Source organism: Calypte anna, chromosome 2, assembly GCF_003957555.1.
Source record: "Calypte anna isolate BGI_N300 chromosome 2, bCalAnn1_v1.p, whole genome shotgun sequence".
Taxonomy (NCBI): domain Eukaryota; kingdom Metazoa; phylum Chordata; class Aves; order Apodiformes; family Trochilidae; genus Calypte; species Calypte anna.
In genome coordinates this window covers 129,956,811-129,973,358 of record NC_044245.1, presented here as the reverse complement: position 1 = coordinate 129,973,358, position 16,548 = coordinate 129,956,811, and the positions used below count along the sequence as shown (strand labels likewise).

The 16,548-nt window shown below is 35.8% G+C and overlaps 1 protein-coding gene across 1 annotated transcript in view; it reads right to left on the bottom strand.

Moving 5' to 3' along the window:
* Positions 1-16,548, bottom strand: part of VPS13B (vacuolar protein sorting 13 homolog B) — a 417,894-nt gene that overhangs the window by 88,019 nt on the left and 313,327 nt on the right. Inside the window, 2 exon segments of the mRNA XM_030444536.1 lie at positions 3,723-4,136; positions 14,791-14,928. Of these exon segments, the coding sequence (XP_030300396.1) occupies positions 3,723-4,136; positions 14,791-14,928 (552 nt within the window).

Genomic DNA, 16,548 nt, shown 5'->3' with positions numbered 1-16,548 from the left:
TGCTGTCTATTTTCTGGTATTTATTGCTAAAACTTATTTCAACCTTAATGGCATGTCATTGTTCTAGAGTAAGCTACATACCTAAAATGTGATACCAAGCAACCTCAAATCTGGTTGGATACATGGCACTTGAGAGCTCTAGACACTTTGCAGAAGATGCCACACACTTCAAAGGACAAAAATCACTGAACCAGGTCTTGAGATAGTTCTTGAACTTGGGGCTCTCATCAACAGCACAAATAAGCTGCCAAAAATGAGCTAAATGCTTGTTATTTGCTTGCATGAAATGGGTAAAAGTTTTAAATTGTAATTTTAAGGTACAAAATATAAAACTACTACAGGTAATTACTGTATTTAACACCAGTAAATATATTTAACATCCTGCCCTTAAGGGTATCAGAAAAACTATACTGGTTGCCTCTCCTAAACTAAAATTAATAATATCTTTTTTTGGAAAAGGGATTTTGGTTTGTTTTTATGCCAATACACTGCATCACATTCTGCAAGAGTATTACTTTACTTAAACCAAAATACTTGGGATTTCAACATAAGAGAATATAAGTATTCTAGCAGAACTAGTAATCATGTTGTTATAAGTAACTGCTGTATTAAAACATGAAAAATGGCCAAAAAATTAAGTCCCTTGACACACTAAAGGTTTGGAGTTGTATAACAGTGCAGCACGATATGCAGAAATGGATGTGTTTTAATTTGATCCAACTGCAATATGAGTGTTCAACACTCAGAATATAGTTTATTAAAAGTTAAATAATTCAACAAATTAGCCCCTCTGTTTTTCAGAAGCTAGAGCTTTTATCATTCATTAGAAATTAAGAAACTAAATTTAAACGGTAGGCCTTTACCTTTTGTGATTAAACCTGGAAAGTCTAGAGGGAAAACTAATAAATAAAAAAAAAGAGTTACATGGCAAGCTTCTTTCTTAAATTCAGCTAAAAGAAATCAAAGCATTAAACAAGGTCACGCACTTTTGTTTTCCCCCTGCAAGGAGGAAAGAATGCTGACAATACGTTCTTGCAAGATTTTTTTTTGCTAAATAATTCCTAGCAAATAGGATTCTTTACAAACCAACTTCTCCTGCATTAAAACTCATCTGGAAATGGGGTCATCTATGCTGTTTATAAAACACTGCCACATAAAATGTGTAAAAAACCATATTTCACTAAAAATAGCTTGTGTAAGTAAGGGATTAGAGTAGTTTCTACTGCTATAATTGTTCCTTTGTAGTTTTTTCCATGATGTTTTTGAACAGTGTTTTTAACTATGTTTATTAAAGTCAGCACATCAAAAAGCATCAAAGAGAAAGCTAGTGAAAACCAAAGAAACCCCAAGCGTATTGTGTTGTCTCACTGGGGAGTTATGCAGATTCAAGTAAACAAGTGCAAATTGTTGAGGTTTTAATGAAAATTTTCTACAATTATTGTATCTGAAGTCATTCTATATAATAACATCTGTAGAGCAGATGGCCATACTGTACAAAAGGCAAGCAATGTTCCTTTTTCTTCCTCTGTTTTAACAGTACATCTGAGATGACTACTTTTGTCATTGTGCTTAGTCTGGTTCAGCAAATAATTCGTAAAATGCAGCTGCTACAGATGGTCACAATAGTTATTCAACTGTAAAATCAAAGACACAGTGAAGTATTTGCGTATTATTTTCATTCAATACACAAAAATCTGATATTAACCCTGTTTAGCTCAAGAGGTGTATCTATAAAACCTTTTGTAAAAAGAAAAGTAGTGAACAACTGATATATTTAAATAGTACTTGTTCCCTAGATATTAGCTGCTACACATTTTAAAACGGAGTTAGCTTGCAAAATTTCTTTGCAATAATAGAACAAATCTAGTTAGGTAAGTGGAATTCTAAAATCTTTTAATAACAAGATTATAATATCATTGCCCCTGTGCTGAATAACTTTTTTTCTTGAAGTTATAATTTCCACTTAGGTTTCTATCAGAATTTTAATTTTAAATTAATGATTTTCAATAAATATCTGAGCAGTTTACTACAAGAATTTTTGAAAGTCAAAATCAGTTTTGTGTACTATTGTACTTTTGGAACTTAAAACAATTTATTTCACTGACACAGTATCATGCAAAATGTCATGCATATGTATTTCCCTTTTTTAAAAGCAAAGGTAAGGCAACTTCAGCTGGAAAAACGTGAAAGGAGTTTGTTGGTGTACAGTTATCATCAGGTATTGAATTTTCTTCATACCGAGTAACTAATTTCCATTTTCAGTAGATTCAGCATCAGTGTTGCTTTACTTAACAATGCTTGCCAGACTCCAAACACAGTGAAGATCTATGTATAGCTTGTTTCATGATTAAAAAAAAGATTGCCTTCCTCACTCTGCCCAAAGAATTAAGAAATAGAGCTTCATATCAGAATGTTTCTGAGGTTTAAAGCAAAGGCAAAGTACGTCCTCCTTCTGGGAGGATGAAAAACTCCAGGGTAAGTGATACATGCTGCTAAGTTTGCCAGATTGCTTTATAGCACAGTGATGGAACAGGCTCAGCTTTCATATATCGAAGCTTGCTGTGGACACCATAATGCACTATAAGACATATAATATTTAAAAGACAGAGGGGAAGTGATGGAAGGAAAGAGGATTATTACACAGAAAGAAAACCAGAACCACTTAAAGGACGTTGGAAAGGCCTTTTACTCAGTTGCAGTGCTTTCTATGCTAGGGTTGCAATCTGATTAGAAAAGCGTGGGAACACAGGCTCTGTACTGCTGTTTATTTATGGATAAATATATATATACAGTACTCTTGATTTGATCCATAAAAAGGCTCCAGCACTTTCACAGGCTTTCATGTCTTATGAACCTTAAATTTTTCATTTTTAACTTCTAAAACAATAAAGAAACACTGAAACCTGCTGGCCTGAGAAGAAATACTTCTGATGAAAAAGAAATAAATCACCACCTCACTTGGCCTACAACTTGTTCTTCTCAGCTACAGACGATTTTACCTGGCACAATTACTCTGCCAACTACCTCCATCTGGCTCATCTCCCCATCATGTAAATGTACCCTCTTATTAAATTTATTAGAAGACTAATAAAACAAGTTAGAAAGACACTCAAAATGTCTTCATTTTAAATGAGTCTCTGGTATCCTGGTAATTGTACCCAAGGTGTGAAGTTTCCTTGCAGTTCTGAAGTAATGAGGCTGGAGCACCAGTTTTCCCTGGGTGACTCTCAGCTGTGCAGAGAAAGCATGTAAAAACTTAAAACCTCATAAGCCTGAAGGAGAATAATGGTATAACCCAATATTTACATAGTAGGGCTCTGAACACTTCTTGTATTTTTTTTTTAAACAGAAATATAGGGTCCTAACAAGAAAATACAGTTATTAAGTGAAAGCTGTCAAAATTTTGTCCTTTGAAGCATGCGCTGAATCATCAGAACACCAAAAAAATGGTTCTTGCAAAAACTATTCCAGCCAGAATTCTGTCAATAAATTAGTAATTACAAGCTAGGGAATATTAACTACAAAGTTTAATTAAGCACTCTTGGGTGCAGCCTCACTGAAAGGAAAACTCTGGAAATGCAGTCTATGAGGAATTTGCTATTCTCTGTTGTAGATTCATTATTTCAGCTAGAGGAGTTCTCTTCAATGCCCCACACTTTAAATGGTTACCAGACCACCACTTGAACAAATCAGTAGCATTTCCAGCTTTCAAAAACTCTTACCTGCAGTTTTATGCCCACTTTTAATACTCAGGCTCCCAGTGAGGCTTGATGAAGAGACTAACAAACAAGGTTTACTGGGATGCGGGATGGTTTCCATGGAAACAACCATTTGAACGGTGTGAATGGAAATTTTCTGGAAGCAGGAAAGGGCTGGCCACAAGTTTTCTTGCACTGACAGCTTCTGGGCAGCACTGGTGGGTGCTGCAGGTGGCAAATCCCTTGTACTGGGCTGTTTGGTTTTCCCAGTGACATCCTCATCTGGAATGACACCAGGTGATGGAGCAGCCTCTTTCCTGGGCTCATCATCATCATCATCTGTCGGTACGATTTTCTTCAAAAACTGGTTTATTTGATCAAGTCTGACAAAACTGAGATTTGCTTTCAAAGGTTTTGAGATGTCCACGTTCATGTCAGCTGTAGAAGAGAATTGAAGAAAGAAATATGAGAAGCTATCATACAATATAAGCTATTCAAGCAATATAAAAATATTAGGCATCTAATGGAAATACCATTTCTCCCATGTTTCCTTAGAAGTAATGAATCAATGTTAAAACATACTGAAACAATATTTTTATGAATAAATCTGAATTAAAACATCATGAAAAGTGATGTAAGAAATCTTCACTATACACAGTTTTAATGGAAGAAACATGTCACAAAGTTGATCTTATTTCCTTGTTTTTTTCCCAGGGATCACCTATCTGAAAGGCACACAGTTTATCTGAGTGTGTAGGAGGGTAAATACCTTAGTCCTTTTGTGTCAGAATGAGAGAAGAAGAAATGTGAAATGAAAAGCAAATATAAAAACTGAGGTATTTTCAGATGTGCTTGTTTTCCAGGAAGGCTGGAATAACTCAGCATTTGAAAACACTCTTTGTATCCATTGTAAAGAACTTTGGTACTTCCCAGTCTGCTAAAAGTCTCCCAGAATTTTTAGAAATCACAACTAATACAAAGAACATTGCCAACAGTGGTATTTTAGTAGCTGAGATGTTACAATTACCAAGATTATTTCACAGATGGGAACCAGAATTTTATGATAGTTGAAAGTAAATTCTATGCTGCTATCTGGCTTTTTATCAGTACATTACACATCATTACAGAAATCCAGCTTTAGCTCGTTTTTTAAACTCTTTCATTTCAAAATCATCTTTCATCCAGTAATGAGGCAGCTATCCTGAGCAGCAGGAAAAGTTTGCTTTTCACTTTGGTGTTTGATTCGTATCACCCTACCCCCAAGAACCAAAAATTATTAAAATTCTGTGCATATATCTAAAATTGATCAAATAGTCAGAGAAAACAGCATTACTTGGTTTCAAATTTCATTGTTAATATATATAGGAAACACTCTTTGCTGAAGGTTTCACACAGATTAATGAACACCTCACAAAAATTAGGATCTAGTTCCAAATTGTTCAGGATCATATTCTATTTTTAGCACTGATGCAAACTGATGAACTCGACTTTCCCATTCTTGAGTGAAATCACCAGGTTTTACAACAACAGTAAAGGGCTGTGGAAACAAAGCTTCAGAACTTCTCTTAAGCATAGGTTTATACTGACTTCAGAGTCCCAGACATATGACAAAGCAATTTTCAGACCCCCAAAATATCTGGGGATTCTAAGTTTCAGGTACATGCTTTGGCATCTGGATTATAAACTAGCACTTCTACAAAGATAAGAGGAACTTATTAATAGCCATGTAACACTTATTATAGTTGAATTAAAAACCCCAAAACAGTCTTAGAAAAAAGCCTGCAGCACTCCAGCAGCCACAGCTAGCTGAAATTTAAGACTCGAAAACTATTTCAATTTTAACTTACAATTTTAATTAATGGCTTTCTAAAAATGCTTCCTCTTTTGTTAGACTTCCATGCTGAACTAGAAACTGTGGTGAAATACCAGCTAACATGTGGTCCTAGTAGAAAGGCAAGTATCAAAGCTAGGAAGGTTTGATCAAAAGACAGTAAGATTTTTAGACATTCAAAATGACCCACGATCAACTGGGAAGATTCTTCAAAATACTTATGTACTGATATCTGTAACTGAGACCAAGGGAAGAATAATGCCAAAATACTTTTGAAAATCTGCATTCTTCTTGGCACTAAAGAAATATGCCTGGCTTTTTGCATACATCATTGGTCCCCTCCTCCCTTTGGATGGAGAAAGTAGATTCAGGAAGAAAGTAGAGACTTGTGACATTATGGTACTATGTGTTACTCTAACGAAACATTTAAAAACCAACCAACCAACAACAAAAAAAAACCCTAGCAACCAACAAACATCAAATGAGCAAAAACCAAAACAAATGAGCAGCAGTTTAAAAATTACCCAAGTCTGAAATCAAATTTATACAAGGATTTGTGTTTCTGAACCATTTAGGCACTTTCAAAACAAGTCCGTTACTGACTTAATTTTCTCCATTAGTGATGCAGTAATAAAGGAATAAAATAGAATTGATGTTGTTGGATTTTCTACATATTTAAGTTTGTAAATTAGTAAATGAAGAAAAGACCCTTATTGCTTGGTGTGACAGCTTTCACATCTGCCTGTTTTGTCAGAGAAAAGGCAGTGTTTTATGACTAGTACTAGTCACCTGTTTTCACAAAGACTCCACTCATCCAAGAAAGTAATAAAAAAAATGGACATTGGGACTTCCCTGTTTTCTATTTGGAAACTGCACATGTCACACAGAAAATTGTTGTCATGACCAGTAACTTGACAAAGGTTTGCATTAAGTTATTATTATCCAGTGAATCAGCCCTGACTGAAGGTGATAGCAGCCAGAAGCATAATTGCAGAAAATGTCACCCTGGAACCCTGACTGCAAATATTTTAACTATCTCATAATGAAATAGGTTATTTTTACAACTTGGGAAAGATTATGTAAGGAGATTCTTTGGCATTTTAAGTAAAACATTCAAAACATTTTAAAAATCTAGTTGAGCAATCAGCATGTTTTTAGGATTTATGTTGGTCAATATGTTTTACACTTTAAACTTAGAGCTGCAAAAGAAACTAAGATTCCAAGAAAAACATATATAAATGATGGAAAGAAAGAGCGAAAACTTATGCAATATGAAGAACTATTTGTAGCAGCTGATGAACAGAGATGCTCAGCAACTTCTCCAGTCATGCAAAACGGGCTAAAAAGAGAAATTACAAAGCGAAGGGTCACGTTGATGCAGCTGGAATAAAATTTCCAAAATGTGAAATCCAAGCGTAAAAGTCTTATTACAGGATCTTAAACACCTTGGGAAGCACATCATACAACACCCTGCAGATTCTGTACTGGTAGGAAAACAGATTCTCATAATCCAAACAAGTCTTTCAGTTGTCAAAAATTCCATCAGAATCAGGACATGGCAAAAAGTAGCTCAAAGCCACCTTTAAATTGTCAGCTCCATCAGACTTCTGTCTACTGGTGACTCCCTAACACAGTTATACCTCAATGTTTTCTTTAGATTTAAGACATAATAATAGCAATCAATTACTTTGCCAGGTGTTATCTATTTCCAGCAAATAAAGAGTAAAGAAATTACTGTGGTTGTAAACAGACTGCATTCAAGTGAGTTATTTCTGGTTATCATCTTTTAATCAGACAGAATCAGATGATATCAAAGCTATGTAGCATTTGAGTGTAGAATTTGAATTGGTATTTGTGTCTCTCAGCTTCTTCACTACATTTGTGTCTCTCAGCTTCTTCACTACATTTCTTTAGATTACCCAGCAAATCCATGTCTGTCAATTATTAGTTTCTAGTAACACTTCACAACTTTCTGAACAGCCACTAGGAAACAGAATGATGAAATAACTATTGAGTTAAAAGGAGATTAGATAAATATAAATAAATTACACTTATTATATGCTCCCACTACACCAGGAGATGACTTAACAGTGAAAGGAAAAGAATCACATTGCAATAATGAAATCAGAGAGGGAATTAGGTCCCAGAGGCAATTCTACGGAGTTTATGTTAATGTACACCTTGTGGGGGACCAGAAATCAACTGAAATAGTTTCCTGAAAACTGTTTCCAGCTATTTTCTCATTTTAAAAGTTCCAACTTCACTTGACCCATTAGTCATCATATTACTTACATTTATTATGTATTTTGAAATCTATTACAAAAAGCCCAATGGATTCAATATGGCCTGTTTGAACAAAATCATAACATCCATAAAAGAAAACCTATAAGCAGCACTCTGAAATGTCTGTCTGAAACAATTTCTTTCTTTGTCATTTTATTACTAAGAGCTTTAGATAAAAAAAATTCAGGGTTATGAGTATTTTACCCTTGTTCTCCATAACATTCAGATTTGTACTATGAAGATATAATTTTATTCAGTGAACCTGGGATAACAATAATACTCAAAAGGACTTTTTATTTGGTGGTCTAAGAATGAAAAAGCAGCACAAATAACGGGGGTCCTAACAAGTTACTTTAGGTCAATCCAAGCTCTTACTGAAGTCTGTGGGTTATTCTAATATATGCCATAACTTAATGTACACCAGGTTACTACTTCTATGACTGATAAAACTACCATAGTATACTCTTAGTCTGAAAAACCAGAAAGTAACTCCATGAAAATTATCTATAAATTTCATTTATAAGACTGGGATTTTTTTCACACACTGAGAAATGTTAAACTGTGACAGAGAAAAATAAGGCATCTTCCAAGAATTTGTTCACTTATCATGCACCAGTGGATTTTTTATTTCTCATAGCTAATATAAAAAAGTCCAGGTCTTTCTCCCTCTGGATAGACACAGATCTTGCTTTTCTCTACCCGAAAAACACTATAAAATATGAAACTTAATAAATAGTACTACCATAGAAGAAAGTATTATTTGCCCTAAACTCTTAGGAGGATTGGATTGCTAGCCAGGGGAGAGCCAGACAAAAAGCATGAAACATGTTTCCATCAGTAATATTCTTTTCTCTGGGAGCCACCCATACTGTTGTAAGAAGTTTAAACAGAGGAAATCTGAGGAAGGTAAAGGTAATCTTGAGCACTGAGATTCTGATTTGGAGTCAGGGTGGCCCTTCAGCAACAGGGAAATAGCTGAATTGCAAAAATTAAATTTATAAAAATAGGAAAGAGAGAGACACGTGAAGAAAAGACTAACTGTACTGTTCTCAATTGTCCTTGGTCAGGCATCAAAAGAGAGACAAATTAAAAGAAATTGAAAAGCAAAAAGAATCCAAATGAACTGGTTTTATCCTCTAATTCATCATTCTCAATTTGGATCAAGGGAGAAGAGGAAGAAACTTGAGACAAGGCTTGAGAGGCCATCTGCAGTCCATCTTGTATTCTGCTTCTGTGAGACAGATGCCAATTAATCTGTAAGAGGCTGGTAGTCACTGTTCAGTATTTCTACCTACTCCCATCTGTGTGTTGCAGCCCCACAGAAGCAGCTCTTTAAGGCCAGTAAGGCAAATTCCAGCCATCAGGGAACTTGATCAACTCAGCCAAGCAGGGTGTTCCACAGAGGTAACAACTCCACTTCCATGACCTACTTTGTTATTGACATCACACAAAGGCAACACTGACCCATTAACAGCTCTAGCAAGCCAGTGTCTGGGTCTGAGATCTCAGATGAGGCTCAGTTATGTAATTCTATTAATTTTTTTTTTAATTGTCACAAATGAACCAAAATAAATTGTAGGCTGAGAAGACGAAAGACACCATTAATAAAGGACAGAAGATTACTGCTATTTGTAGGATGCTGACTAAAATTAAGCAACAGTGCAACTACCAAATCCAGTACAAAAGTGTGTGTGTCAAAGGCTGGGTGGTGAGTCCAAAAATTGTAATGAGGGCACTGGGAGAGTCCTAGCATGAAAAAGAAACTCTAGCTAAGGGAAACATTAACTCTCTCAACAGACAGTCGGGGAAGCTGAAGCACAATATGGTGAGATGAAATAAATTGTTCCAGGTCACGGAGCATGTTTTTGGAAAAGAACCCATAAATACTAATTCTCTATTTGTCTGCTTAGCTGCTGAAAAATACATCTGTATTAAGACATACAGAGAGCATTTCAAAAAATTCAGCAAATGTTTGAACTAACTTTTAAAAGAATGTCAACACACTGCAAAAGGCACCAAGAAAATCTTTTCCAACTTTTCCATGTGGCTTCAGTGTGCAGTTTTCACTTTTATTACTTAGGCATTCAAGAAATTAAATTTAAAATAAATGTTCTAGACACTGCTTTTAGAAAGGTACTTTGATAATTTTATGCATTATTACATTGATATTATGGACAATAGATGTGTCAAAACCAAAGCAATACCTACAGGCTGGTACACCTGTTTGGAATATTCCTCTTTGCCCTCTTAATCAAATAAATATAATTTCATGGCTACAGTGTCACTGCTTTAAAAACTTGTTTGTAAAAGAGTAAAGGGAAAAAAAACCCTACTAGAAAGCTCAAAAGTTTTGCAAATGACCCAGAGTTAATTAGAAAAGTCTGCACCCTGGCTAGTTCCCCTTCTCACGTGTCAGCTCTCATTAAATCAAAAAATTCTCATTTCAAAGTTAACAAACACCATGGTTAACAAAACTGTTAAACTGGGATCAAGTGGGCACATTCCTAGGTTTATATATGATGTCATGCTAAGCAGCCCACAGCTGAACTTGCAAGTAGTATGAATGATTTTTCAATATATTAAGTATCTGATCTAATGCTAATTTTCTCTCTATGGGCTAACTGTGCTGGGAACAGGTGGCCCTGCTTTCAATTACGGAGGGCTAACATGCCAGTGTGAGGCCTGGATTAGTTCACCTTCTCACAGGGAATTTGCCTCGGTTGGGAATGGATTTATTATGGCTTCACACATGGAACGGAGCTCATGTCAGCTGAGGGCAGTGATACATCATATGATTCAAATTAACCTGCTGTGGACTGTTCCGCAGGGCTGATATTGTGTATTAAAATGACGACATTTTTAAAACAGCTTGAAAGAAACCAGGATTGCTGAAGTGCAATGGTTCCAATTTGTTCCAACTAATCTATCACCTGCTGGAGATATTATTCCAGTGGGTTTCTGGTAGCTGCTATTTTCCAGGTTTCTCCCAACCACTGACCTTGCTAATGGGTACAATTGTTGCCTTTGCAAGGGGGGAGAAAAAGCAGAGAGCACCCCATGGCACAGTTTGTTGCTTTTTACACATAAACCCTGACCCGGTGCTGTGCCCCTCCTGGTGCCCACAACATCCCAGGGAGGGACTGGCAGGAGAGGTCAAGCCCCCAGTTTACACTTTATCTTTGCGTTTCAGTAGGACATGGTATTTCTTAATTTGTCTGGATAATTTGAGGTTCTGTAGAAATTATTTCAGAAGCTTTGGTAGGAAGGACCTCAGCAAATTCTCCTTTCCTAATGTCCTCCCAAGAAAAACTGAGGGAAATGGACTTTGGCATAAACCATCTGTATTTTACATGCATAAGCATTTTAAGGCAATTTGTATCAAGCTGTACTTCAGAAACTTGTTTGGTATAATTTGCAAAAAGAAGACATTAAAAAGATTTTGTAGCTAAGAAAGCATAGCTGATTGGAAACCAAAATGTCCCAAGGAGATAATAGGAGATAAACATAATCAACTTTTAAAATTTGCTAAAACAACACGGCTGCATTTGTTTCTCACCTAAGGAATAATATCTAATGCTGAAGCAGCAATAGTTGACTCATATGTATTAGACAAGAATTAAATGTACTATCCAGTAGCAGACTGAATATAAAAGAGAGGGTCACGAGGTACGTGGAATTTAAATTTTTAAAAATAATTAGTTACTGCAGAAAAAGAAAGAACAGTCCTTTAATACTCTGCAGGGTTAAAGTTGAGGCCTGTTCCCACAGGCCTGATGATGAATGCTTATTTCTTCTAGGATCCTATTACCTTAAATCTGGAAGAAATATCATTTTTTCTTTAGTTGCCAAAAATGTACAAAATAATCAACTCATGTGGCAAGAAGTGCATTAATGTATCCTGTTATTCTCATTTAATTAGTGGTTTCCAAGTTTAGCTACTTGCTGTAGTTTTTTGATCTCCAATCTAATCTGGACTGACAACCTGGTTTCCTGTGTGGTGAAACCATACAATTTTTCTGTGGAACACTATCTACTTATCTGTTTCAGCTGACAAACTATTTACAAGGAGTACTGGTTTTATCTAACACAGCAAACACTGGGAACCACTTGCAGACTTTTTCTTTTAACTGCTGGCACAGAAATTTCCAACATAAAACATAAGCACGTTTGATTGTTGTATTTGAAATTTTACCTCAGCACACAAATGATGTATTTTGTAAGGGAAATTACATTACAACTAATTAAACACTGACCTTTGAACACTTAAAATCTGTAAAGTCACCTCAACTGTTACGTCAGATTTTTGTCTAAAGAGGCACAACTTTCAAAAATGTGCTGATGTTTCAGAACAGCAGATCTGCTATACCAAACAGATAGCACCTACTATAAGTGCTAAATTAATGCATTTTAATAATTTACTTCTTGCACTTATAAAAAGCATATATCTAAATGAATGTGAAAACACAGCATGTCCTTAGAAAATGTGCCAGTTAGCAGCAGCATTACTTGCCAAATGTTCACCAAAAAGATTAGGCCCTCGAGGCCTCCAACAGAAGTGTGCTCCAGCAATCCATTTATTTATTCAATTTATTAACTGTGATGCCTCCCATCACAAACACAGGTTGTCTGGTGACCTTACGAGAGCTCTCAGGAGTTTTGATGAGGTTCTTGTCCTCAATAAACAACTACCAGCTTAGGATCTGGTGATGTAGACACTTTCTCCAGGGCTGCTGACGGCCAAGCTACCTCACCCTGGAAGAAGTTGTGGTCGGAGAACTTTCCCCTTAGGAGAGTTAGTAACTTATTTTCCAGTAGCCTGCTGAGGAGCTGTCAAGCTTCCATAACTCTTTGCATGTGCTGTTCTGACGCAATCACAGGCGGAAAGCGCCTTCCATTACTCATGCAATGAAACCTCCAGCCCCCAAGGAAGGCTTCTTGGTAAAGGTTAGTTTATTTGAAGAGGATCTCATAATGGCAACAGCTGAGGTCAGAGAAAGCTGCAAAGGAATGCAGAGCTGTTTTGTTACATTACACCAGCAAAAATATTCATCAAAATTTAGAATTACTGTGGAGTCATGTATAATGATAGTTCCAATTAGCAACAAAAAGATGCTGTTGGCTAGGAGGAAATCTCTGATCTTTTATATGCTTTGTGAGAATACATTAAGTTTTTTTTCAGTTCCCTATTTAGCCAAACATCATGGAGGGGAGAGATACAACCCTGATTTGGGACCTGACTGAATTGCTGAGAATGAGGCAGACATTCAGACTGCTTGTGAGTATATACCATGTACATGCATACATAAAACACCAGCTTCCATGTTTGCTAGTCTTATCTGACAGGAGAGCTGTCTTACTGACAGGAGAGTATGAGGGAAACACCTTCAGGTGTGTAATAAATTAAATATAAAGGTTGTGCTGGAAAACTACAGTGAGAACTTTGAGAAAAGGGGAATGCAGAAATGAAGGGTCTGGGAATAATGGGAAGCTGCCAGATGTGGGGAGAGAGCATAAAAAAGAAAAAAGAGGGAAAAAGTAAACCAATCATGCAGCAGCAACCAAAAAATTGCAGCCTTGAGAGAGAATACATTTTCCTTTTGGCTTTCCCAGGTAACTCAAAAATCCTGATTCTTGATATTCCTTTGCTTTCACCATCTACCTATAAAAGCCACTGATAGTAGGTATCTCTTGTGCTGGTTATGATTAGAATGAAAATGTTCCCTTACTACCAATCCTTTAGTTCAAATAGGAGTTAAACATACTTAGGTCTGAAGGTTCAAAATCCTATTAATGAAGCAAAAAATAGAACAATAAAATGAAAGTTCTGCACTGTCAGATGATTTCAAAATCTTCTCTTAAAACAGTGTTTCTAAGGTGGGACAGGAGAAACTGAAGAAGGGGCAATGATTAGGTTGTTTATGTACTTTATTCTTTCTTTAAGACTCATGCCTACCTGCATGCAAAGTATGGATTTTCAAGTTAATCACAATACTTACAGTCAGAGGGTAAATAAGCAAGTCTCATTCTCTGGTTGTTCAATTTGATATCCTGGGGTCTGATACACAGATGCAATTACTGCATCACCCAAAGACAACATAAACTGTGTTTCCAACATCTAAATTTCTGTGTTTTGAAGTACCCTTGAAAACTAAATTCTCTGTTTAAATTGGTAACCATAATATGAGGGAACTTTTAATTTTGCTGTGCCAGTTGCCTTTTGTGAAATGGCAAGGCCATAATATTCCACTACCCATAGGAAGGTTGTGCAGGTAAATCAGTATTTCTGTGGTGCTCAGGTCCCAAAGCAGTAAGGAACAAGTAATTCTGCTGCAGAGCCCCCCTTAGATGGTGTACCTGTATGAACAGGTAACAGAATGAACAGGAAAACCCAGTACTGAAATGTTGGTCACCAAGTGACAGATAAGAGCTCATTCTGTGCAGAGTGAAATAGGGGCATTAGGGATAAGGATATTAGACAAGAAGAATTTACACATTTCAATAAACTGTAACAAATATGCATAAGAGAAATTAATTGTGATGGCACAGGGAAATGCAAAAGTATTTTATAACTTCTAATGTAACCTCAATTATATTCTATATAGTAATGTAATTATAAATGGATAATACACAAAACAGAGAATGGATGACATATTTCAATTTGCAGGAGTTTCTGATACTCCAGGAGAGAAAATTTAAGTCACATTATTTCAAGTAAATACTAATAAGCCTTCAGACTACACCACTAACATTCAATGTTAACTAAAGAAACACACCATTTTTTTTTAAATTTTACAGTATCTACACTTTAGGTTACAGGAATGTGCAATGTCCAGGTATCCAAATTCCACAGATGGAAGAAAATTTCACATTCATTAGCATGGAATACATTTTTCTGATAATCCAGCATATATGTGTCTAGGTGTGCATATCTACAACGAGATTATATTAGAAAAACAGAGATTAAAGTGCAATGCTTACCTGGTCCATTAAGGAAATCTTTAATTTGCACAGTGATAAGAGGAGGTGGAATACCACTTTTAGCATCTACCTCTCCGGCTACTGTCTGCAACCAAATCTTGCAATAATCGAGAGCTTCTGGTAGAGTTTTCCCAGGATCTACAGATGATAGTGATCATAGTTATTATTATTATTATATACATAGCAAAATGCTACATACAAAATAAAAATTAAATTTTAAAACATAACACAGTAAATGTTCCTAGTGCTACTGTTATACATAGATAGCACTTGTGCCTACAGAACAGATGCATGTATACACACGAAAAAGAGCAAAGCTGTAATGGACAAAATATAAAAAACCTGCAAAAATAACAAGTAAAATACCAGCAAAAGACATCATTTACCACAAGATGACTTCAATTAGCACACAATTTTAGCTTTAATTATGACTACACTTACACTGCTCAAGAGAATCTGTGCTCAAAACCAATAAATTTTACAGAACAGAAGAAAGAGGTCAGGTTAGGAAAGCAAAGGCACAGAGAGAATGGGATCTGAAAAGGGGGGGTTAAGGGCAACAGGAAACCTCTCTATAGGTATGTCAATGATAAGAAGAAGACTAGGGAAAATGTGGGCCCACTCCAGAAGGAAATGGGAGAGCTGGTCAGCCAAGATGTAGAGAAGATACTCAATGACTACTTTGCCTCAGTCTTCACCAGCAAGGACTCTGGTCACCACTGGACCACTAACGTGGTCTCCATGTTACAGAATTCAAACTATATGACAAGAATGTTACCAGCTATCAGGGACAGAGCACAATAACAATGTGGTTATATCACTGTCTTTGGAACTTTGCTCAACACCTAATCAGTAACTATTCCTGCATACCACCTTGAATTGCATTCCTTTGAACAGTTTATAATATTACAGAAGTACATTAAAATTTATTTCCTCCTAACTCCTCCTATTCTTTTCTTCATTTTTGGCATATTATAAATGGCAAAAACGGTACTGTAAAAGCGTTTTTTATTCTTTAGCATCTCATGACCTTCATTATAATAGTCCTAAATTTTGGCACTAAAGGTCTTATGTTCTAAATAATCAATTAGTCTTTATCATCAAGACTGCTGTGTGGATTACTGAAAGTCTCTCTCATCCTTAATGGTTTAAGATTATTTTCTTGATGTTATTCTTTCTATTTTTAGTCAATTAAAAACTGTCATAGTTGCCTGGAGTTTTACTGAAAGGACTCCTTTCAAGAACAGTATTTAAGTACCCACTATTATAGTCAACATATGGTATTCTTGGTATCCCAGTCATATGTGGACTGGGTATATAAAGTCAGCTTTGGAATTTGTATTTCTTGACCTTATCATGTGATTCATATAAAACTTGGCACATACGAACCCTTATGTGATTTCAAAGAACCTACTGAAACCAATTGATCATGACTTTAGATCTATATGGAAAAGATCAAAAGTTAGCACATTCTTCTGGTTTTATTTGATCAATTTTCAGGCAATGACTTTACAGCAGTATTTGTACTGCATGGCATACACATCACAGGCTTTCCTTCCCTTTATTCCTGCTATACATTTATAAAGTCAGCTCTCAACAGTTATTTAGGAGATCTCACTGCATGCAGCAGATTTGTGTATTTTGCACGTGAATTTCTAAATTTTCACTGTCCTTAGCCCTTTCTCTTAATTATGTTAAACAAAATGGAGTGGCTTTTCTCTATAATAACTGCTTTTTCTATAGAAACTCTCTTTTCCA